The sequence below is a fragment of the Eubalaena glacialis genome, chromosome X (assembly GCF_028564815.1).
Source record: "Eubalaena glacialis isolate mEubGla1 chromosome X, mEubGla1.1.hap2.+ XY, whole genome shotgun sequence".
Taxonomy (NCBI): domain Eukaryota; kingdom Metazoa; phylum Chordata; class Mammalia; order Artiodactyla; family Balaenidae; genus Eubalaena; species Eubalaena glacialis.
The window spans coordinates 62,602,492-62,628,668 of record NC_083736.1 but is presented as its reverse complement, the minus strand read 5'-3'; the positions used below and the strand labels follow the sequence as shown (position 1 = coordinate 62,628,668).

The 26,177-nt window shown below is 38.8% G+C and overlaps 1 protein-coding gene across 2 annotated transcripts; it reads right to left on the bottom strand.

Moving 5' to 3' along the window:
- On the bottom strand, positions 1 to 26,177 carry YIPF6 (Yip1 domain family member 6). Of its 2 annotated transcripts, none has more exons than XM_061178993.1 (7): positions 25,823 to 26,177; positions 13,678 to 13,806; positions 12,550 to 12,628; positions 9,750 to 9,792; positions 7,514 to 7,639; positions 6,722 to 6,879; positions 1 to 5,031 (listed from the first exon to the last, which is right to left on the bottom strand). In XM_061178993.1, exons 1-7 carry the CDS (start codon positions 25,877 to 25,879, stop codon positions 4,913 to 4,915), a joined length of 711 nt encoding a protein of 236 aa, XP_061034976.1. In that variant the 5' UTR covers positions 25,880 to 26,177; the 3' UTR covers positions 1 to 4,912. The 2 variants fall into 2 exon arrangements, with proteins under 2 accessions (XP_061034976.1, XP_061034977.1); XM_061178994.1 differs by having other exon boundaries at positions 25,789 to 25,863.

Sequence of the window (26,177 nt, the reverse complement as noted above, 5' to 3'; positions counted from 1 at the left end):
CAGTGTTTTTTATTTGCACATTTAATATTCACAAATCATTTTACAGATTTATTCTTTTCACAGGTTCTTTATTTATAGGAAAGATCAGGATTAAAACAGAGCATCGAAGAGGACCAAGAAATTACCAGCAGAGATGGTGCAGAATACAAAGGCTCTAAAAGAGAACAGAGTGAACAAGAGCAGCGTGTAGCCACTTCCTACCAGGCTGGAACACTGACTTCATTAAGGCAAAGCCTTTATTTACTGTGTTATTTCTTCACCCCACCTAGTTTAACCCAAATAGAAAGGCATTCTATTTTCACACTACTGCTCTCTGAGGTCTTAGGAATATAGCTGGTACTACATGTGACCAGAGGCATCCCTTGACTATAAACACCTGAATAGACACGTTAAATTTTGATGTGTTAACCATCCCTCTGGGAGAATTAAAATGAAAGAGGCAGAAGCTGCTTGATTCTTAAGACTTTGAGAAAAGGGGGAGGGGTGTATGTGTCTGGTGGTGGGAGGAGGGGAAAGAAAAGGGGCTCAAGGAGGAGTGAGGGCAGCAAACCTAACTCTTCCCAATGTACAACCGCTCTTGTGTCTTTCTCAGATGCTACTAATATAGTATTCTAGTACTCAGAAAAAAAACGAGTTATTGACCTCCAGTGAGCTGTACGTTGTAATGGCTAGTAACAGGGAACATACCCTGGGGAGGAGGTGTATTCATTTCATGCGTATAACAATGCAATTCAAAACTGTGTCCTACTATGATCTCAGCTAATGTGTTTTCCTATTTTAAATCAATTCACTGTGTGACCCTGGGCAATTTACTTAACCTTTCTGTGCCTCAATTTTCTACCAGTGAAATGAGGATTGTACCACTTTATGTTGAAGATTGGAGGAGATGCATGAAAAGCACTTAAGAATAGTGCCTGGCCAAATCCATAGAGACAGAAAGCAGACTGATGGTTGCCAGGGGCTGAGGAAAAGGGAAAAAGGGGATGACTGCTAATGGATATGGGGTTTCTCTGTGGAGTGATGGGAATGTTCTAAAATGAGACAGTGGTGATAGTTGCACAATTATATGAATATACTGAAAAATCACTGAATTGTATATTACTTTAAAAGGGTGAATTTTATGGTAAAGTGTATCCCAATAAAGCTGTTACAAAAAATTCTTTAAAAAATAGAATACTGTCTGGCACACAGTAAGTGCCCAATAAATGTTAGCTATTATTTGTAGTAATATTATTGTCACATTATTATTTAGCCATCTTATGACCTAAGTAAATCCCTAGAAATTCTTTATTTTTCATAAAAGCCCACAGAATCTAAAAAAGTATTTCTAATTTACATATATGCATTAACATTCACACATTTATTTCTATCCAAATTGTCTCAGAAATGAACAGTTTAATTAAGAAGCATAATTTCAGTATTTTACTCTGGAATAAAACAACTGCATGCAATGGATGTCTGATCATATCATGATAGGCTTTAGATAAATTCCAATGACTTGATGTTATCCAAGAATTGGAAATGATGGGAGATTTTCATTTTCATCTCCAGGAATAAACAGGAAGTTCAAATACAGTAAGTACTTAGATTATATAACGTACACAATTAAACCTTCAAATATAGGCTTGTTAGCCTTCTAATCACATTTTGGGGGACACTTTATAAAAAGACAAATACAGTAAACAGTAAAATGCTTACTAGCCCCATGCCCTGTGACCCCCTCACCTTGCCCAAAAGAAAATCCCCACCACAATGAAAAGATACAACTCAACTCATGTAATAAACCACTTAAGAGGCAAAAGACTTGACGATTAATGATTGACTTTTAAGACTACACTGCAAAAAGATGTTCACATCAATTGAGTATTTATAATCTGAACAGCAATTAAATCCAGTCTTCACCTTTCCTATTGCTAAAGAATATGACAACGGAGTCTCAATCTCAGAAGCAGGAGCAGCAAGTGATAAGCCACGATGGCAGTAATGCACATTAGGCAATGATGCTCACATGCTTGAATTTCATCTAAAGCGTGAAACCTTCCAATTCCCGGAACAGGGTTTCCTTTGTTGGAGTCCCCTTCCCTTCTAGTCTTCCTTTCTATAATTAGCCACATGCCTCTGCAGCAAATCAGGGAAAGCTGCGTTGAGGGTTACAACTTCCAGATACTCAGGTCTTCTGTGACAGAAAGCAATGCACTTTTTTGCATATATTAAGAAAATATTTATTTATACCCTCAAATTGACCACTCATTTTCAGAAAGATAATTAAATCTCAATTTTACCCGCCTTCATTTAAATCAAATAAAACCATTCCCTAAGTCACCCAAAAGCAACAGATTAAAACACAGAACAAGTTGCCTTAACACCCAATATGTATAACACCCCCCTCACACACACACAAACCCCACCAAAGTTGTGGCCTTAGGAATTTCTGACCAAATATTTAGCCTGAGTAAAATTCAGTGAAGATTTAATTCCCTTTTGAGAAGCATGATTATTTCTTTAATTTTACATTATAATCATTGGGATAGATTACAAAACAACTTTGGAAGAGAGATGTTTTTAGTGGGAAGTTAGAAAATTTCAGACAATGGAAATGGATGATAATTTAGGACCAATTTTAAAATCAGAACCAGTTTCAAAATATTTTCTTTATCAATTCAAGACTGAAACATTGGATTTGTCCTAACAGGGTTTATTTTGAAATTTAAAAGGGAAATTGAAACAAATACAAATACATAACCAAAATATCTAGACAACGCTGGGACAGAGGGGACCAATTTTGTAATGCTCTGTAATTGAATATCATTCCAAGTACTCATTTGTCCTAGTATTGTTCATTTGGTTAATCTGGGGATGGAGAAAGTATATTTTAAAAATTATATATCTATGTGTAGGTCATCTTTAAATACCAGTGAATAAATATCTAAATTCCATGATAAAGAAAAAATGTGGAATAAGAAATTCCTATCTTTATAAGTAACTGTATATTTACAATGAATGTTTTCTGCCTGACTCCTAATCTTTGTCTATTAAGAGTTTTTCACTGTGCAATTTATAGAAGGCAGCAGCTCATATTACCTTAAAAGAACCCTGATTAGCTCAGAATCAGCCTGTCCCAGACACTCTGCTCCCTGAAAAGCCTTCACACTTGTGTGCATAAATAGCTGAGAATACAAGTAGGTGCACATGTGCAAAAAAGTACTTCTCTAAAGGAGAGCTAATTGGCTTTACAAATAAAGTCTAAAACCAAGAAAATAAATTGCTATCCCCAACCCGAAAAACACACCTAATGAAAAAACTGCTAAGCCCACTATGAAAAGGCAGCAGCTGTAAACTCAACTCATCCTACCTCATGCTCTTACGCATCTAGTTGTTCTGTGAAATCAGCCATTAGAACACTAAATCCCTCCATGTTTACATGGTTAAATGCAGCCTTTGATTTAACTTTACTTTTTAGTTAGAGGCCAGACTACACAGAACAGCAAGAAATTCCTTACAGCTATGCTGTATCCAAACTGCCTCATTCTACCCTTAAGAGAAGGTGCCCACATGATAATATGCATTAGGGACCTACCAATTAAATTTCTGAGGTCTTCTACTTGGGTAAGTTCAAGCATTGGTCCACTGAGAGCTTCAGTCAAAGGAAAATTACAAGTTGACTGCTAACACCTTAGCTTGCATATGCAGAACTGGGGAGTAAGATTAAAAATTAAGAGTGTCCAGCCATAAAAATGAAACGAAATTGAGTTATTTGTAGTGAGGTGGATGGACCTAGAGTCTGTCATACAGAGTGAAGTAAGTCAGAAAGAGAAAAACAAATACCGTATGCTAACACATATATATGGAATCTAAGAAAAAAAAAAAAAAAGGTCATGAAGAACCTAGGGGTAAGATGGGAATAAAGACGCAGACCTACTAGAGAATGGACTTGAGGATATGGGGAGGGGGAAGGGTAAGCTGTGACAAAGTGAGAGAGTGGCATGGACATACATACACTACCAAACGTAAAATAGATAGCTAGTGGGAAGCAGCCGCATAGCACAGGGAGATCAGCTCGGTGCTTTGGGACCACCTAGAGGGGTGGGATAGGGAGGGTGGGAGGGAGGGAGACGCAAGAGGGAAGAGATATGGGAACATATGTATATGTATAACTGATTCACTTTGTTATAAAGCAGAAACTAACACACCATTGTAAAGCAATTATACTCCAATAAAGATGTTAAAAAAATTGAGTGTCACTGAGCTGCTATTAAGCATGGCAGAAAGGTGACTATACAGAAAGACTAAAAAAGCCTATGTTTTAGATGTCCTTTGCTTTTTTTTAAGCAACAAGTGCAGAATTTTCTCTAATCAAAATCTGAATCTTGCTTAGTAGATGTTTTCTCCTCCCACATCGATGAACCCCTTTCCCAACCTCTGTCATTGTCTTTTTAAGCTTAAGAGAAGTAAAATAGACTATCCCTTATTATTTATGAAAAGAGAGGCATATTCTAATAGTCATAAGGCAATATGTTTAAGAGCTGCACCTGAACTGGTATTCTCAAAACTGAAAATATAGTTACCAACTCTATTCAACTTGCAGGATGTATCCATGTGCTTCCCGAGTCATTGGTTGTCACCCAAATGGACCACAGTGACCCCATCATGCCTTAAGGAAGCATTATACTGTGTGTACTATGCACACATATTTTAAAGAAATAACATTAAGAAGGAAAGGACGGCCTTTCAAACATCAGTTCCTTACATAAATGGTGACGGTGCTTTATGGTTCCCTTTTAATCTCCTCATATACCCAGTTACCAAATACCTCCAAAATTAGACAAAAGAGGGCCAGAGGCAAAACTCCACGGTGAATTGCATCTTTGAAATGAGCTTTGAATTCCCTGGTTTTTAATTTCCATTTCCTGATTTACTGAGGAGTGAAGGTGAGAATCATCCAACTGATGACAAAGTAAAACAAGAAAACAGGATAAACAGCAAGGGCTTTGCGGTTTGGAGGCTGGCTATCAGCAAGGAAAGCTGTAGAGGCTAAACAAAGCAAAACAAGACAACAAAAAGGAATATTTAATACAATAAGACTGTCACAACTACTAACATTTACTAAACTTGAAGGGGCCTGGCATAGTCTGGGACACAGAATTATATACTATAAGTTCAGCTACATTTGTGATCCTCAGAGAAAAAGGCATTTGGCAGCAGAGTTTTCCAGACAGCTGAGGGCTACCTGTTTCAAGTATGAAAGCTTTGAAAGGTTTCAACTGAACTGTGCTAAATAGGCTTACAAAACTCCTATGGCAAATGGCCTCACACTGCTGTGTTTTTTGAGTAATTGTTCTTAGTAAGTTATCAGCTCTTTTAGATGCCAGTCCTCTTGTCCGTCCAGGAAACACCTACTCATCTTTTTACTCATCGATAATCACCCTTCAAGGAAATCCTTCCTGAACAACCATCTGGTATCCTGCCACCCCAGGTAGAACTGCCCACTTACCTCTTCTGTGTCCCCACTATACCCTGCATAGAGTTCCACTGCCCACCTGGAAAACTTTATTGCCCTTAAGTGTTTACATGCCTAGATCGTGAACTCGGAGGATAGAGACCATGCCTAGCACAATGCCTGACACACAGTCTGTGCTTAATACATATTTGCTGAATTACAGGAACTTCTCTCTCATCTAAGATTCTACTTGCTGAACCACTGTGGGCCTGGACACTTGATAACTAAGCTATTCAGAACTACATGTACGGTAAATTATCAGACTCTAAGTGAGGGAATGAGGGGCTCTTCCATGGGTAGTTAAAGCGCCCAAGCTTAATACAGTCCTTGGAATATCAATTCTGGCATTCTCAGACCTTACTTTTGGATTACTTCTTGGCTTTTAACCATGTTCCAGAGCAAAGAGATGTTATTGCACATAAAAATATTAGGCAGTCTGTCTATTCCATTAAAAAGAAGCTAGTGAACACTTCCAGTTTAAGGTGGAATTTTAAGAGAATTTTAGGAAAGTACAAACAATGAGCAAATAGCATTCATTGCCACTGCTACAGGCTCTCACTAATCTTTAGTAGAATTTTCTACTGAAGCAGACAAGTACTATGATACTTAACAACCTATACTGGGAGGTAGTATAGTACATTTCTAAACAGGTACGTGATCTGCTTGGGTTTGAAACTTGATTCCCCTATTCACTAGTTATGTGTCCTAGGGCAAGTTGCTTAACCTCTCTGGGTCTGTTCCTCATCTATAAAAATGGGACCAAAAATAACTGTTTTTATTTATTAGGGTTGTTGTGAGGGTTAAATGAGATAATATATATGAAGTACTTATGACAGTGCCTGGCCTACAGTAAGCAATTGGTAAATGCTGGCTATTATTATGATTAATTTGTCAGGAAAAGGCTCAAGTCATTTCTCAAGTCACCTATGCCTCCTATATGCCAGGACTAAGCTAGGTCTAGTGTAATCTCCTTTTTCAACCCTATCCATTATTTAAGGATTAAAAAAAAAAAAAGACGTGACTCTCCACATCTCGGAAGTCCAGATAGCCAACTCAGATAAGATGAACATTATCCCTACTGAGAGAAGACGGTTCTATGGACGACACTGGCAAGAATCATATCACTCATATGTAACTTATAAGTTACACTGCTCCTCATCTGATCTTCATCTCTAACTCATGTTTCGGTCTGCTCTGTTACTGTAGAGATAAGTACGTTCTTACCTACTATAGACCAGGCAAACATCACGATCACCACAAAAAGCCGGACCATGAAGTTTATTGGTCCTGGCTCGGCCAAAAGTACCAGCCGGCAAACCAGCATTGCCACCGTCAGGGGAAGTATACAGTAACCCAGCACACAGAGGCTCTGAAAAAAAGATCTAAAAAACAACATACATCCATAAAGATCATAAATATAGCTGATCATGATACAGTTTATTACACAGATTTCTATGTATCACAGATCGTTACCTTCCTTCAGATACATAATACCTATACCCTAATGTTGATTTTATGAGGACAGGCCTCTGTATTAAACATGTGCTTTAGTTTTGCTCTCCCCATACTCTCCTCCTCTCTGCTTAAACTCCTTAAGAGTCAGCCATCTAGGATCTAGATGATCTGCTCTAATTCCTAGAGACCTCCTTCTCCCACTGAACCTCTAAGAATGGTGTTTCTTAATCTTTTCTGGTTTACAGACCTATTTCAGAATTTGTTGAAAACTATGGACCATCTGTTCCCAAAGACAGACATAATCTTCTAACACAAAAAATTCTGCCTACGATTTCAGGGGCTGGAGAGAGAGCACTGAAGCTTATCAAAGGACCCCAGATAATTTAAGGTAATTTAATTCAACTAGGTTATCTCTGTTCAGTGGTTTTAAGAGAACTTTCTTTTTGGCTCTCATTTATTTTGATTTTTCTTTTTGAAAAATACATAACTAGCCAGACTTCCTTAAAAATCTAAGATATGCAACCTGGCAAGGGAAAAATGATGCATTTTAATAATACTCACATGTTTCCTCCAAGAAGTTTTGAGTTGAGGGTGATGGTAACTGCACCAAACCAGACAATGACAAACACTTCTGCAAACTGGGGCCCTCCATCTTTTTCGCTATCTACAGAGCCTCTCTGAAGCATTCTGTGAAAAGGAAATGGCATGAGAATTGCCTAATCTTTTATTTAGAGCAACAAAGTTACGGCATGGGTTCTCAAACTTTGAATCAGGGAGCTGCCCTAAACCTCACCTGAAGATCTATAATATGTAGGCTGTACAAAAGGAAAATGCCTGAAGTATATGGCAAGGCTCCCTTATTTCAAATTCCAAATGCCTCAGGACTAAAAGAGGTGTTCCATTTGACCTCATGGGAATGCTTAAATGGATTACCAAAGACCTTTTTTGGTTAAGCAGAGGGTATAAACTGAAGGGCTAAATGTGGCTCACAGACATGAGGTTGTTGGTCCATGCAATACTTAAAATGGTCTTAAATTCAAGTTGATGTTATTTTAAAATTGGGAGGTATTTCTGGATTTTCTTGAAAAATCATAAGAGTTTCTAACACTGGACCTGCATTCCTACATGGCAACTCTCAGGTGCAGTTGACACAGCAGCAGATTCCTTCACAAGGGCTTCTGGTAACCAATTCGCAATGCATGCATGTACACATCTGAATTTGTAATCCTTGGGTTAAGGTTCTAGTTCTGGCATTTAAAAATGGAAACAGTCTATAAACCTATTTAGTTGTTGATTTTTAAAAATCAAAACATACAGATTATCACGAAAAGGCTTTGCTTTGGAACTGAGTAACTGAACAGTCACTTATATCCTCTCTCAAAATTTTACAGATGTAAACTGTTTTGAATTTTGGACTCAGAACACTTGTACTCTGTGTCATTTTTTCCAGTAACAGAATAAGTAACATCAAACTCACAACCTCTTCTTATCACAAAGTATAGAGAAGTCACACGGTAAGTCTTGTCCTGCTATGCTATTTGCCAGTACAGGCTTTTGTATTCTATGGTTCTGCATACTCCATTCCAAGTCCTGACAATCTAGTGCAAAGAATGCTGGCCCTCATCACTTGTTGTCTGGAACTCCTATTGCTTCAGCATGGTATGACGGAAAGAACATTAACTGGCCTGGGAGGCAGGAGACTCAGATATTGATCCTAATTCTGTCACTAGATATGGAAACTGGAGCAGATCACTTGATGTCCTGGGACTCCAATTTTCTTCTCTGCAAGTAAGTGGGATTAAACTCCATAATCTCTAAGGTTAATCTTTCAAAACTAAAAAAGTATATGCTCAGAGCTTCTAATATAAACCCTTTCATCAAGGCACTGGATTGTTTCCCTTGATATGGTTATTAAAGGCATAAGATAGAGCACTCCACGTTTTTACCTAAATTACCATGTGCTTGACTTACATTTAAAAATGGGTAAAGAAGCCAGTAAGAAACTTGAATTTAAAATCATAAAAGGTTCGGCCTGGAAAGGACCCTCAACCATCTCCTTTTATAGATATGGAAAAGGAGACCCAGAGAGGTTAGGTGGGAAGAGATGTGTAATAATTGCAGAGGTAGAGAATGGGCAGTCAAGGAAACCTGAGGTTGAATTCCAGGTCTACCACTGAATATGTGACCTTGGTTCAGTCCTCAATCTCTTTGAACCTGAGCTTGTTTGTCAAAAGAGGAAAAATATTCACTTCTTGTTATGAGGATAAGAGAAGGTATTTAAAAGTTTTCTGTAGGCTGAGAAAAATCATTATACAAATTTTGGTTATTAGCGGCCGAAAGTCACTCTGCTGATAGCAAAGTTAGGATGAGAACTCAGAACTGAATCCTAGTGCAGTATTTTTTCCACTCTACCAGTGGTTATAGTCCCCTCTCCAGCGGAACTTTGCTTTCCTTCTTCTGTCCTTTCCCTTTACATACAATGCATATGGAAAACATAACACTTTGAAACATGATCTTGCTTTGAACTCTACCACTTCGACTCTAATTTATTCTCACTTATACTTTTAGTAAATTTTAAAAGAATTATGTTTGCAAATAAACAGTGCTTAAACCTACAGATACTTAATTCATTGATCTAGAAAACTACTTGACTTTTTAGATTTAAATACATACGGAGTACACTATGTCATAGAAGTCCTAAATGAAATATTCAGTCAAAATCCCCTTCAATTTTGAAACTCCATGAAAAAAGTCTAATCTATCTCAAATGACAAAGAAAGGAAATATAAGTACTTACAATGCAAGCGTCACACAAAGGATCAAAGGGCCCCATAAATCCCCTACAAGAAAAGACAGAAGACTGTTAAGACACAATCATGTATAGTGTTTTCTGTCTTTATTCCAATATGTACCTCTCCCACTCTTGGAATTCAGACATCAAGGCTCTCCCTGTCTGTCCAAGCCTTCCCACCTCTGCTATCCCTCTGCTGGCCCTCCCTGCTCCCCAATTCTGAATGCCCTTCTTCATATATCCTTTAAATTTTGTTCACTTCACATCCCACAAATCACCCCTCTCCCCACCTACTAAGCCACATTCCAGCATGCTATAGTTAAAGACCAACGAGCAAGGAGTCAAAAGACTTAAGTGCCCTACCCTGCACCGTCAAAAAGAAGACTAAAGCCAAGTCACTTTACCTATCTGAGACTACATTAGACAAGGCAAGTATAATCAGGTTTACCTCACAAATATGAAAAACAAAGCTGGGAAGAAGTGACGTGCCCAAGTTTCCGTAAACAGTTAAGTGTGGGGGTGGGACCAGAACCTAGAACCAAAACCAGAATCTTCTGATGCCTACTACAAAGTCCTTTCCACTCTGCAGTACTGTTTCCCTTTCATAATTACTACATTGAACTAGCACAGAATTGCTGTTCTTATAGGTGAAAAAACAGCCCAACACTGGTAATTTCATAGGGTTAAATGTTAACAAACAACATGAAAACTTTTTGAAAACTATAAAGGCTCTGTCAACATTAGGTCTAATCACTGTGGTTCTCAATCAATAGCTGTTGGGTGATTAATAAACCAACAGTTCAGTAACATACAGCTTAAAGCACAATTATCTTCCTCAAGTAATATGAAAAAAGGTACATATACCACTTCTAACTTTAACCTCACTTGTACATAACTTTACTTGAAAGAAGTGTGCATATGTACATACGTCTTTTCTTTTAAATAAGTAATTTTGACACCACTGTGGAAAGTTTGTTAAAGACGTAAAAAAAGAAAAACCATAATCCTCATACTCTAATAAACTATTGTTTATTAAATAAACAATAAATTGTTAAAATTTATCAACTGAAAAGCTGAATTCAAGTACAATTGACATTAATATGCTGTTTTTTTTAAATGCAGTGAAGATTGTTTTTAATTTGTAAAAGATTCATAACAGTATTTTAAAACTATTCTTATTCTTGTGAAATACATAAAACACAAAATTTACCATTTTAGTCACTTTTAGCTGTACAGGCACGGAGTATATTCATTGTTGTGCAAGCCCCAAACCATCCATCTCCAGAACTTTTTCATCTCCCAAACTGAAACTCCAACCCATTAAACAATAACTCTTCAATACCCCCTCTGTCCCTGACAACGATCATTTAACTTTCTGTCTCTATAAATCTGACTACTCTAGGTACCTAACATAAGTGGAATCATATATGTCCTTTTGTGTCTGGCTTATTTTACTTAGCATAATGTCTTCAAGGTTCATCCATGTTGTAGCATGTATCAGGAATTTCACTCCTTTTTAAGGATGAATAATAACCCATTCATATATGGCATATACCATGGTGTATATAACACACTTCGTTTACCCATCCATCCACTGATAGACGTAAGAGTTGTTTTCACCTGCTGCCATGAACACGGGTGTGCAAATATCTGTCTGAGTCCGTGCTTTCAATTCTTTTGGGTATATACCCAGAAGGAGACGTGCTGAATCATGTGGTAGTTCTATACTATAAATTTTATATACTATAAAATTATGTGGTAATTTTTTGAGGAACCACCATGTTGTTTTCCACAGTGGCTGTACCATTTTACATTCCCACCAGCAATGCACAAGGGTTCCAATTTCTCCACATCCTCACCAACACTTGTTATTTTCTGTTTCTTTGACAATAGCCATCCTAATGGATTTGAAGTGGTATCTCATTGGCTAAGACAGCTTTTCTGAGGAAGAAACTTCAACCTCAGAAAAGTTAACTGTCTTATCCAAGATCACACACTATTCAAACACTGATTTGCCCATGCTCTTTCCACTATATACAAGCTGTAGCAAATCATGTGTCAGCTTCAACCCACAATGTACTATGTTGAAAAAGATGCTGACGCTGCATCCAATTGCCACACAGTGATGGCACATTTGCCACATATTTGACATCCTTATATTACAGCTGAAATGCTGCCAAAGTAGAACATACACTCATGTACAACATCATTGTTACTATTCTCAAATAATAGATTCAATTTTTTTCTGACAAAGGGTACTAAGAAAAACCAAGAATGCTTGAAAAGAAAAGGTCTAACAATTTTAAGAATAAAATCTAAATAACAGCATAATTTTCTGCAAACACTGTTTTGGAACTCCTAAAGAAAGCAGTCAACAGACTAAATGATCATTCTGAAAATAGAAATGTCAATAAAGTACTATTAATTTGTTAAACCTTTAATGGGTATTAGCTATTATTCTAATTTAACATTTACACATTTTGCCTTTCCCTTGGAAATCATTAGCTCTTTGGTTGAACAAAGTCCCTATGTCTTTGCCACTTCCAGAAATATTCTTTGCAGTGTCTATTATAGCAGGTGAGAATATACAGTCTATATTTATTGATGAGGACAATATATTCAGCAAAATCTTCCAATCTCTGAAATTCCATCCTAAATTTTTAACTTTTTTCAAAAACTTCATTTATATATTTTTTCATCCTGCAAAATGACATCAGTTTTATTACCACAGAGCCTTTGCCTTATAAAATACTTATGATAAGGTATGATGAGAAACAGCAAAGCCTCAAAATCCTTATATACTTACAATCTCTCAAAAGAGTATTGCTTTTCCTTGGGTACAAAACATGCATGAATTTTTTCCCAACAGCTTTTAGATCACGCATCTGAAAGACATAAACAACTTGTACTGTGATGACCAAGGTTGCCAAGCAGCTCCCTCACTTAATTTGCTAAAATTTCTTATATTTCAATCTCCTGGGAGCCCTTCATTGAATTTTAGAGCTATAACTCCAGTTTAATTCCTTCACTATACAAACAAACCAGAAAGGTGGGGTTTTTCTATTAACTCCTTTTTCTATTAACTTTTCCTATTAACTCCTTAAGCCAACATCTAACTCTTTACCACATTCATCAGTTCTGTTTTGATTTTTTAAACTCCATAAAAGAGAAATATAGCCCTCCTAATATGTTACTTAAAGAAACGAAAATAATAGCGCTAGTAAAATCTGCTCTGCAAAACACAGCACCTAACTTTCAGTTCATACATGATGAGGTCACAAGGGGCAATCAGCCTGCTCCCAAGCTAACACATTCTTCACAATATGTAAAGTCAATTAATTTTCAACATTCCCATACATTCTGGCAAATGAATCCTAGAAGCCAGATTTTTAAAAATCAAGACATTTAAAGAAGGGTGCAGTCATATAAACATAACCTCTCAAAATATAGTTGAGGTAATTCTGTCCTAATTTTTTCAACCTAGAAATTTCTTCATGTCATTAATAGTTCTTCGTAAACATGACTTTTAATGGTTGTTTACCATTCTACCACGTAGATGTAACATAATTTACTTAACAGATTACTCTTCTTTGCAACTTTCCCCCATTATAAATATTGCTGTAACAAACATCTTTGTATAAATATTTTTCTGTATTTTTAAAAATATTTTTGTATTAAAAAATTTTTTTCCTTATACCTAGAGAAGCGGAATTATCACCTCAAAAAGACTGGACATTTTAAGTTCCTTAATATCAATTACAGCCAAACTGCTTTCCAAAAAGGCTGTACCAAATTATTCTCTAGGGGAGAACCTTAAATTTCAATAAATAAAATACACTGAAAACCAGGGAACCAAACAAAAATATTACAAAGTGCTATTAGCTATTTAGCCCCATGACACTGAACAGAAGTTCTCTCAACTCGTCTAACTTACAATGGTATTCTGAACAGATTCATTCAATGTGGAGCTGTCAAATTCCCGAATGCGAGATCTCATGGGAATGGTGATTTCTCCTTCCACAGGGATGTCTTGTGAGATAGATATATCTGAAAGGCCTGCAAACTGAGAAGAGTTAGGGACAAAAATTTAAAGCCTGTAATAAACTGTAGGATTCCCCCAAAGACATCATCATTTCCCAGAAAGCAGGACTATGTCTTTTTGTAGGGTTTTATACAGTTTTTAAAATAAGGTGTTAGCTCACCAGACATCGAACGATGCAGTTAGCTAAAATTCTCAAATGCTTATTTCTTTTAACTTAAAGAAGGAGATGGCAAACAATGGAAAAAATTATAAAGTAAATGGCATAGACTTTCTTGCCCTCAAATATTTGGTTTCTTTCAAGCATGAAGTCTTTTTTTTTAATATCTTTATTGGAGTATAATTGCTTTACAATGTTGTGTTAGTTTCTGCTGTACAACGAAGTGAATCAGCTATATGTATACATATATCCTCATATCCCCTCCCTCTTAAGCCTCTCTCCCATCCTCCTATCCCACCCCTCTAGGTCATTACAAAGCATCAAGCTGATCTCCCTATGCTATACAGCAGCTTCCCACTAGCTAGCTATTTTACATTTGGTAGTGTATATACGTCGATGCTACTCTTTCACTTCGTCCCAGCTTCCCCATCCCCCACACCCGTGTCCTCAAGTCCGTTCTCTATGTCTGCGTCTTTATTCCCACCCTGCCACTAGGTTCATCAGTACCGATTTTTTAGATTCCATATATGTGTGTTAGCATACGGTATTTGTTTTTCTCTTTCTTACTTCACTCTGTATGACAGACTCTAGGTCCATCCACCTCATTACAAATAACTCAATTTCACTCATTTTTATGGTTGAGTAATATTCCATTGTATGTATGTGCCACATCTTCTTTATCCATTCATCTGTCGATGGACATTTAGGTTCCTTCCATGTCCTGGCTATTGTAAATAGTGCTGCAATGAACATTGGGGTGCATGTCTCTTTTTGAATTATGGTTTTCTCAGGGTATATGCCCAGTAGTGGGATTGCTGGGTCATATGGTAGTTCTATTTTTAGCTTTTTAAGGAACCTCCATACTATTCTCCACAGTGGCTGTATCAATTTACATTCCCACCAACAGTGCAGGAGGGTTCCCTTTTCTGTACACCCTCTCCAGCATTTATTGTGTCTAGATTTTTTGATGATGGCCATTCTGACCAGTGTGAGGTGATACCTCATTGTGGTTTTGATTTGCATTTCTCTAATGATTAGTGATGTTGAGCATCTTTTCATGTGTTTGTTGGCAATCTATATGTCTTCTTTGGAAAAATGTCTATTTAGGTCTTCTGCCCATTTTTGGATTGGGTTGTTTGTTTTATTGATATTGAGCTGCATGAGCTGTCAAGCATGAAATCTTAACAGGGTATAAGCTAGTAAGATTGCAGAACTTTTAGTGACCTTTCAGTGATCACATCTTAGCACAGCCACAATTCTGTTGCACTTCTGCTCCTTAGTGGGCTCCAGTGGCCTCTGCTGGCTAAAAAGGAGCATTATGTGAAATCTAAAGGGGAACTGGGAAGAACATGGAAATAGCAAAACACATCATTATTTATACTCTTTTTACCAGATTACTGGCAACCACAGATCAAATAACATTTCCAAAGTGAACTGCAAGACTGCAAACTTTTAAACTCTTACGTTCATATGCCAAATTTGATTACTGTGACTGAAACTCTAGAATCTTCAAGTTCCTAAGAAAACAGAAGCAATCCCTTCTCATATGGTTTTTGGCCCAATGTTTAGTGGGCAATAGTTACAAGTAAATGAAATACAAGACAGTATACTAAAATTTTAGGAAGAATAAGGTTGTTCAAAGAACTTATGAAAAGCAGCTTGTCAATCACACTCTTAATAAGGGAAATGCAAATTAAAGCTACTTGAAAACTCTTCACCTGTTAGACCGGCAAAAATCCAAGTTTGACAACACATTCTGCAAGTGAAGCTGAGGGGTAAAAGCACTCACACACTGCTGGTGGGGAGGCACAATGGTACTAGGCCCTATTGAAGATGAATCTGGCAATATCTAGTAAATTTATATATGGATTGCTCACCACTTTTAGGAGTCTAAAGTGGTAAAAATACAAAAAGACATATATATATATATATATATATATATATATATATATATACACACAAGGTTCTTCATTACAACACTACCTGTAAAAGCGAAAAACCTGAGAATAGCCCAAATGCCCATCAACAGAGAACCAGTTGAATAAAGCATGGTATGTCCACATAATGGAGTGCTATGCAGCTGTAAGAAGGAATGGGGATATCTCTAAAGAACTATTATGGAGTGTTAAATTAAAAAATAATGTTGAGGAAAGTCTGTACACATGCTACCACTTATCTGAGAAAAGAGAGGATACAAATATATATACATATCTGAATATCTTTTAAATATAAGAAATAAGTCATGTAATGTGACCTGTCACATGTAATATAAGAAATGTCATAGATTTTTTTTCAAAGAGGCTTCCTAATTAGGAAAGGAGGGAATAAGGTGGAGGAAACAAGTAGAGAAGTTAGTCTTCTTGGAACACACATTGTTCTGTATATATAACTTGAAATCATATAAACACTTCACAGAATTATGAGACAAAATTAAAATTTAAAAGCAGTCCCAAAAACTGAAAGAATAATGAAACAAATGAACCTACTGAGTTAAATACACAACCACACAGAGAGCAACTATTTCAAGTGACTTTACAACACTGTAATTTGACTTCCAATTAGGATGCAGAAAGCTGGAATGAGCATCCCATCCACTAGAACAATGAGAAAAAGCTAGATTAACTACAAAATCATAACTTTCCTTGAACCCATCAGAGAGCTGAGGTTGTAGGGCAACCAAGCAGCATGAATGAAATCTAAGGAAAGACAGGCACTTACTTCCAAGAAGAGATGGGACATGAGCAATGGCTCATCTGTAGCAAAGCACGAGAAGACAACACTGGGCATCACACAGATGGTTAAGAATTCAGCTAAAATTTAAAATGAATTGCTAAAGACCAAGTGTTGACTGGTATGAGAGTACAGCGTCCCTGGAAGCATTAGACACAGGAGGCATTCACACCCACTTGCAGGCTCTTCTCCACAGACTTCCATTGGTCCAGGTGTGAGGGGAGTAGCTGCCTCTTCTGAGAAAAGCACAGAGACCGGCTCAGACCCTTCTCCCCTACAGAAAAAGAGCCTTAAAGCTGCTGGGGGAAGATCAGCAAACTCTGTTGTCTCCAGAGCACAGGTGAAAACCCACTGTGGCTGGGGAAAGGGAAAAGACAAACCTCACTACTCCTGGGGGAGGGGTGGGAAATCATCCTGAGGCCAGACTATCAGAGTCTCCCTTCAGCTGGGGGAGAGACAGGATCACTGAGAAAGTCTCACCCAGGAAGACCCAGGGACACATGACCTACCTAAGGCAGAGGCTGGACCAAAACAACAAAGAATCTCCACCTCCCAGGTACCCACCACAAGGCTAGCAAGGATGCAGTAACAAGCAATAGCAGTCTAGTGCTAAGGGAGGGGCTAGAGCTTGGAGAGAAACCCACTATTTTATGCAGGGGCAAAGGGAATGCAGAAAACTAAGCATGGAGGAGGAACATTAAGAAAAACACTGAGAAAACCTAGTGCCCACCCTAAGCACAAGGTAATAGGAGAGGAATTTGAAGCTGATAATGCATTGAAGGTTCCCATATCAAGTACAAAACCCAAATACAGTTCAACTCCTTACTATATTGACTTAACCCCCATAGTAAAAACTTAGCAGAAATGTGCCATTTCCAGGCAGTCTCTACTGTTATACATGATGGCCAGCGATCAATAAAAAAATTACCCCTTCCCCATAAACACACACACACACACACGGGAAAACAACCTTCTGTGACAAGACAAAGCAATTAAACCAGACTCTGAGGTGACCCAGATGTTAGAATTTCAGAAGAAAAATTTACCATGAATACGATTAATATGTTAAAAAGGCTCTAGTAGAAAAGATATATGCATGAATGATGGTGAATTTCTGCCAAGAGATGGAAACTGTAAGAGTCAAATAGTAATGCTAGAAGTAAGTGAATATAGTAACAGATGAAGAATGCCTTTGACAGCCTTATCAGCAGACTCAACAGAACCAAATAAAGAAATCGGTGATAGGTCAGTGAAAATTATCTAAACAAAAACAAAAAGAGAACAGTTAGAAAAGAAAAAAATTACACACATCAAATCATTGTATTGTACACCTTAAACTTGTACAATGTTATATGTCAATAGTATCTCAATAAAACTAGAAAAAAAAAACCAGAACACCCCAAAACAGAACAGAGCATGCAAGAACTGTGGGTCGATATTAAACAGTCTAATTTGTATATTATTGAAATCCCACAAGAGGAGAGAGATAATGGATCTGAAAAAAATATTTGAAAAGATAACAACTGAATTGTTTTCCAAAAATAATGAAGACATCAAATGACAGATCCAAGCCCAGAAAACCCCAATCAAGATAAATACCTAAAGACAAAAGCAAAAATCCACAAACCTAGACACATTCACACGACTGAAAACCAAAGATAAAGAGGAAAACCTTAAAGGCAGCCAGAGAAAAAAGACATTGCAATCAGAGGAAACAGGTAACAGACATCTCACCCAAAACTACATAAGGCAGAAGAAAATGTACACACCTTTAGAGTGCTGAACAAATAAAACTGTCAACCCAGAATTCTAAACCCAGCAAGAATAGCTATTAAAAATGAAGGCAAAACAATGACTTTTTTCAGATGAGCAAAAGCTGAAACATGCACTACAAGAAATGTTGAAGGATGATCTTCAGAAAGGAATATGATATCAGAAGGAGATTTGGATTTACACAAGGAAATGAAGATATCCAGAAGTGGTTTAAATGAAGGTAAATATAAAAAATATTTTTTTATTTTTAATTATTCTAAAAGATGATTGCCTAAAGCAGAGGTCACCAAACTTCTTCTGTGAAGAACCCAAATAGTAAATATTTTAGGTTTTGAGAGCCAAATGGTTTCTGTTGCAACTGCTCAACTCTGCCACTGTAGCATGAAAGCAATCAAAGACAATACATAAAAAATTATGTTTGGCTGTGTTCCAATGAAACCTTATTTACAAAAATAGGTAGTGGGCCAGACTTTAAATTATAAAAATATAACATTTAGGAGATAACTGGAAATTTGAACACTGACAAGATATTTGATATTAGGGAATTATTGATTTTTTAGATGTACTAATGATATTGTGGTTATGTTCTTTAAAAACAGAATCCTTATCTTTTAGAGATACATATCAAATATTTACTAATGTAATGATGCTGGGGATTTGCTTCAAAATAGTATAGAGGGAAGTGGGTAGGGCTATAGAAGAAAGAAGATTGGCCATAAACTGGTAATTATTATTGAAGGTTGGGTACCTGAGGGTCCACTTTACTATTCTACTTTTGTGTGTTTGAAATTTTTCTTAATAAAAAGTGAAAAAATAAACAAAAAATTCCTAATTTTAGGGACCATCTAAGTTCTTTTTTCTTTTTGCCTCCCCTCCCCAAGCCAAAATGAATCTAAATATAATCAAGCCTCTAGATCTTAGAGTTTACAGGAAATATGTGGACAGAGGCACATACTAAAAATACCACAAGGATACAATCAGCCAAATACAGAAAGTGGAGAATTCTACAAGAGAAATGACTGAATTTAAACAAATAAATTACATTAAAAAGAGGAGAACACATATATTAAAAGAGACTTATTGGGACTTTCCTGGTGGCTCAGTGGTTAAGAATCCGCCTGCCAACACAAGGGACACGGGTTTGAGCCCTGGTCTGGGAAGATCCCACATGCCGCAGAGCAACTAAGCCCATGCACCACAACTACTGAGCCTGCGCAAGCCACACCTACTGAGCCTGCGTGCCACAACTACTGAAGCCCATGCGCCTAGAGCCCGTGCTCCGCAACAAAAGAAGCCACCACAATGAGAAGCCTGCATACTGCAACAAAGAGTAGCCCCCGCTCGCCGCAACTAAAGCCTGCACGCAGCAACAAAAACCCAACACAGCCAAAAATAAAATAAATTAAAAAAAAAAAAGGAAAAGAAATGTTCCTTTAAAAAAAAGAGAGACTTACTAACCAAATGCAATTTGTTGACCTTGTTTGGATCCTGATTTGGACAAATTGTAAAAACACATTTTTTTTTTAGAAAATTGGGAGGTGAACAGAGATTAGATGATATTAAGGAGTGATTATTATTATGCTATGTGTGATAACAAAAAAAAGTCCTTACCTATTAGGGAAACATACTGAAGTATTATGGGTAAAGTGATACGTCTGGGATTTGCTTTAAAACACTCACAAAAGATCATGAAAGACAAGGAAAGACGGAAGAACTATTACAAACTGAAGGAAACTAAGGAAAAATAACAGCTAAAGGCAATGTGAGATCCTGGATAAGATCCTGGAACAAAAAAGGACATTCGTGGAAATCCTGATAAAATTTAAATAAGATCTGTAGTTTAATAGTGTTGTACCAATGTTAACGTCCTGGTTCTGATCACTGTACTATGGTTATATACAATGTTAACACTAGAGGAATCTGGGTGAGGGGTATACAGGAATTCTCTGTACCATTTTTGCAACTTTTCTATATGTCTAAAATTAGTTCAAAATAAAAAGGTTAAAATAATACTCCAGAAAAAAATATGGTGGGGAAATAAATGAAATAAGAATAGCAGAATGTTGATAGATATATGGGATTCGTTATACTACTCTTTATTTTATTTACATATTTGAAAGCTTCCGTAATAAAATGGTAAAATATATCACTTCCTTGTTTCTGCCATTCCCTCAAACTACTCTCCTTCCTCTCCTCTTCTCTGATCAAACTGCTCTTCACTCTCCCACTCTCTTAATCCTTTGTAGTCTATACTAGTCTTCCCACAACTTTACTGACATTGCTAATAGTGACCTCATAATCAAGAAATACAAGAATCTGGGGACTTCCCTGGCAGTCCAGTGGTTAAGACTCCGTGCTTCCAATGCAGGGGGTGCGGGTTCGATCCCTGGTGGGGGAACTAAGATCCCACATGCCGCGGGGCGTGGCCAAAAAAATAAAAAATAAATAAATGAAAGAAAACCTGCAAGCAAAAAAAAGAAAAACAAAAGAAATACAAGAATCCTTCCTCAGTTTCACCCTTTGAATATTCTTCAGCACTTAATGTGTAAACCAACCTGTTTTGAAGTCATTATTCTCCCTTTACTACTATGACACTGCCCTTTCAAGCTCCAGGATTGCTTGTTTTGAGCTTTCTTGCTGCCTGCTACTGCTAGGGTAGACAGGGCAGTGCAGAAGGAATGGGCTTTGAAGCCAAACGGGCCTTTGCCCTCCCTTGGAAACAACACTGCTACAAGAATTAGGTAACACCTGCATGTCACCTAGCACATAGTCAATGCTCAACATGTGGTATCTGGAGAGCCTTGGTTAAGAGTGCAAGCTCCTGGAGGCAGGCAGCCTGAGTTCAAATCCTAGCTCCATCATTTACTACCTGTGTGACAATGAGCAGGTTCCTTTTCCTCTCTGTGCCTCAGTTTCCTCATCTGTAAAATTGAGATAATCGTACTATCATCACAGGGTTGTCCTGAGGAAGAAATATATTAATACAAGTAAACCACTTAGTAGCAGGCTCACAGAAGGGGATAGATACATGTCAAGAGCTCAGGTTCAAGATTCCCAGGGAGTCAATTCAGGTTCTGTCACTGCTGTAGAATAAAGTATTTGGCTAGCCTTTGTCCTTTGCTCCTGGGAGGTAGCCTCTAAACTCCTGGGATTTCCTAAATGATAGTAATATTTTTGTTATTCATAGTGGGCCCTAATAGTTTAGCTAACAGGTGAGCCCTGGTAGACCGCTAGTTTATGTTAATGAGATGACAGCATGGTGGCTAACCACTGCTAAAAGACCAAACACAAGATTAGAGGATTGGGGGTTTGAGTCCTGTGATACAAACCTGGCCTCTTGGAAGCGGAGGAGGCAATGATCCAGTCAACCACACCTACATAATGAAACCTCAATAAAAACTCTAGATATGTGGGTGAGCTTCCCTGGTTGGCAATATTCTGCATATTGTCACACATCGATGTATCAGGAGGGTAACAGTGTCCTGTCCTGACTCCACAGAGAGAAGACAAGGACACTTTCTGTTAGGGACCATCTCAGACTTCAACCTACGCATCTCCCCCTTTTGCTGGTTTCTGTTGTATCCTTTTGCTATAATAAAAGTGTAATTTTAAGTACAGCATTGTCCTGAGTTCTGTGAGTCATTCTAGTGAATTACAGAGCCTGAGGGGATCACGGGAACTCCTGAATTTGTAGCCAGTAGGTCAGAAGTGAGGGTGGTCCTGGTCCTGCAGCTGGTATCTGAAGTGAGGACGTTCTTATGGAAGACTGTGCCCTTAACTGGGGAAGTTTGGCCTAACTCCAGCTACTTGGTTTCAGAAGTCACTGCAGTCACTAAAGTACCACGTGATTCCCACTCATCCCCCATCCCAACCCTTCCTCAGTATCTCTTCTCCAGAGAATCAGTGACATTGCTCAGCGAACTGAGCCAGGATCTGTGGCTCTCTAGCCCCATATATGAGACAATACCACCAGGACCTCAGCTAGTGGACCCTGCTCTCTGACTAGCCCCTCAGTGGGGATGAAAGGTGACTTGGACCCCATGTCCCTCCCCTTCCTCTGTGCACATACATACACATGTGTGCACATAAACACATGTGCACACTTTGCTGCCTGGCTTGGGCCAATGAGGGGAGGAGATAGAGGCAGGGCCAAAAACACACAGTAAAAGCAGGGACTGCAGCCTTAAGAAAGTGGCTGGGAGCAGATGGCTCATACTATTGACCAAAATCCTGAAGAGAGAAAGGAGTCAACAAGGTGGAGGGCGGGGTGGGGTGGATCAAGCAGGAAACAGCTCAGTCCAAGAGGTGGGGGTGGGGGCTTAGTGGCATGGTCTCTAGCAAGCACCTTCACCTGGGACCAGCTTCCTTCCAGACCCCAGGCTACAGCGATTATTATGGCTCTTTTTCCTGCTCCTTAAACAGACAGGCAATAGACAGGCAATAGACAGGCATCACCCAAGATTCTGTATTTTCAACTCTATGCAGATGACTCCTAAATCAACCTTTCTAGTCCTGACCTCTCGTGAGCCCTGAAGTCCAGATTTCAGTGTCCAACTACCTGTTGGATATCTATTGGATGGCCTGCCAATATCTCCAACTAAACACTTCCAAAAGTGAATTAATCAACTTTTAGGGCCCTCATTCTCCTCTTCTGTATTTCTGTTCTGGGTATCACTTCCTCCCATTTGTCTATAGCCTTGTTTTTCAAAATGTGATACTGGGAGGAGCAGCAGCAGCACCACCTGAGAGCTTATTAGAAATGCAGAATCTTAGGCCTCATCCCAGACCTACTAAATCAGAATCTGCAATTTAACAAAATACCCCAGATGACTGCTATGCATGTTAAAGTTTGAAAAGCACTATGTAAGACACATGCTCCCTAGCACTGCAAACCCTCGAGGATTCCGCCTTACTCAAATCTTCACATCTGCCACTGCTGTAGTCCAGACAGTCATCACTTCTTCCTGGAACTACCACAACAGTTGCACTGGTATCCTAGATTCCAGATACTCCCCATGGTAACTCTTCCTCTGTTACGTTGTCAAATTCATGATTTAAAACCCTTCCCTCCTCAAAAATTTCCAGTGGCTCCTTGTTGCCTATTAAACCTCCCGGCATAGTAGTCAATAAGAAGAAATAACACTACATGATTAGTATGTGCCAGGCACTCTACCAAGTGTTTTATGTGTTTTAACTCATTTAATCCACCAAACAACCCTGTATTACTTTATCTCCATTTTACAGACAGGGAAGCTGAGGCATGGAGGGGTTTGGTAATTTCCCCAATATCCCACAGTTAGTTAAATGACAGAGCATAGAACCAAACCTAGACAACTTGACCCCAGAGCACACATCCATAACCACTGTTCCATATTGCCTCCCTAATTTAGTAGCCTTATCTTTTAAGGTTTACCTCCTAATACTTCCCTGTGCTTCAGCCAAAGTAATCTCTCTGTTGTTCTACAAATGCATTAGCACCTCCTAACCTCTGTACCTTCACCAATGAGAGGCTGTGTAGCATTACTGGAAACAGTCTTGGTTTCAGAAGCAGACCTAAGTTCAATTTTCAGCCTAGCCACCCTAGGGAAATCATCAGATCTCTCTGAGTCTCATCTCCTCACCTGCAAGTAAAACATAGTTCGAAAACTACCTAACTGAAATAGTTGCTGTGAAGTTTAGAAAATATACAGAGGATGTTTAGCACAATCCTGGCACATAGCAGGTGGTCAATCATTGATAGCTCTTATGCTCACCTGCAATTCAAATCCCACCCATCCTCTGAGGCCCCCTCAAATATAACTTCTACCATGTAGCTTGCTTCATCACCCCAACTAGACATGACAGCATCTTCTTTTAAATTTTGTTAATATTTTATGTGTAACTTTCTTATATCGTGTCTTATTTTAGCGTTATACATTTGTCTTATCCCTACAAATTAGACTGTAAGCACCATAAGGACAGGCCATTTGTATTTCCTAAAGCAACTAGCATAGTGTATTACACACTGTGGGAGTTCAATAAACATTGTTGAATAGAAGTGGACTGGATACTGAGTAATGAGTAACCAGAACCACTAAAATTAATTGGGGGAAAGCTTCATAAAAGAGGAGTGGGGCAGTTTAGATGAAAGACAGGAACTAAAAACACCTAAGCACCTGTAACTACGTCATACCAGGCACTATGCATATATTAGTTCATTTAGTACTCTAATTCTGTGGTGACTTACTAGCCTCATTTTCCAAATGAGGAAACTGGGGTTCAGAGTGACTTCCTCAAGGTCAGAAGTCTTCCATGAGAACTTGGACCTACTCACTCTCTTTCACTGTTGTATCTTCAGTGCCTAAAAGAGTGCCTGGAACATAGTGGATACTCAATAAATATCTGTCAAATGAATGAAGTGATGAACAAATAGAGCTAGTAAGCAGAACCAAAACTAGAATCAGTTTCACCCGACTCCCAGGTCAGTCCTCTACTATGTTAAGTTGCCAATTTAAAACAGAGAAAAGGGATGTACCATTTATTGAGCAACTACTATATAACTAAACACTATTTGGTATATAACTAAACGTTGTTTGGGAGGAGGGATTGGGGGACAGAATGTTGAGCTGACTACACTCAGTTATGGCACTGATTGTATTAGACACTTCACATAATTTGTCATTTCAACTTTGTAAAAACTCTTTGAGGCAGGTATTTTTATCTCCATTTTACAGATGAAAAAACACTCTCCATGAAATGACTTGCCCAAATTCACACAAGCGGCAGAGTGGGCGATAACTTTAACTCCAAGTTAACTTTAACTCCAAAGCCTGTGTTCTTAAATACTTGTCCAGGCTTTGGAATTGTAGTATTTGCAGTAGAAATCCTATCCTCCGCAGAGACAGGAGCAAGAGACCATCATGAAGAGGACTGCAAGGAGCTGCGACAGGGAGGGCAGGGATAAAACCAAGACGACTGGGGGTCACTGAGCAAATCAATAGTCAAGTTATAACGTCCCATGGGAAGTAATCTCTCATTAATCCCAGAATGCTGCTACTCCAACAAGGGCTAGTGACAAGTCTCCATAAAATGAGGGGACAGCAGATGCAAAGATACTTAAATCGCCTAAAGCTCAGCATTTAACAAAATGCAGGGGACGAGGATGAAAAGGAAAGTGAATGAAAGTTTCCCAAGAAGGCGTGGAAACAACGCGGGTGGGGGGAAGCGGTTAGCCCAAAGAACAGGCGCAGTGTTGGGACCTGTTCTGGCACCGGGTACAGGAAGGACCTGCCGTGAGGAAGGGATTCCGGCTCTTTCACGCCACGAGCCCGTTGCCCGACTTCCTTAAGGGGCATCTGCCTCACCCTCGGTCCCTTCTGTCGCAGAACCCAAGCTCACCAGGGGCCTGGGCGTTGCTGTCCCCGGGTCTCCTGGAGACTCCGCCGCTTCCGCCATCTTGGCCCTCCTTCTGCCGGGTCGCTCCCACAGGCCTTTGCGGAACCTGAGACGTGGAGGCCGCGGCCCGTCAGCGCGTCTGCGCGTGGAGGCCGCGTCACCGAAAAGCGCCTAGCAGCTGCTAGCGGCCCCGGCCCTCGGCCCTCCTCCCTCGTCCTCTGGGTGTTGGGCAGGGGTCTGCGTCGCCTCGCTTCCCTTCTTCGGGGCCACGGGTCTCGCTAGACACGCTCCCTTTTTAACACTTCACCCCGATTCTCAGCGCACTCCCGTCGGCCGCGGGGCCGCCGCTTCCTTCTCT

Coding starts and splice junctions, on each gene's coding strand:
- YIPF6 (XM_061178993.1), bottom strand. CDS start 25,879: ATGGCGGAAGCGGCGGAGTCTCCAGGAGACCCGGGGACAGCAACGCCC. Junction 12,629..13,677: donor AATCTGTTCAGAATACCATT/GTAAGTTAGACG, acceptor TATGTCTTTCAG/ATGCGTGATCTAAAAGCTGT. Junction 7,640..9,749: donor CTTTGTGTGACGCTTGCATT/GTAAGTACTTAT, acceptor TCCTTTTCACAG/AATGCTTCAGAGAGGCTCTG.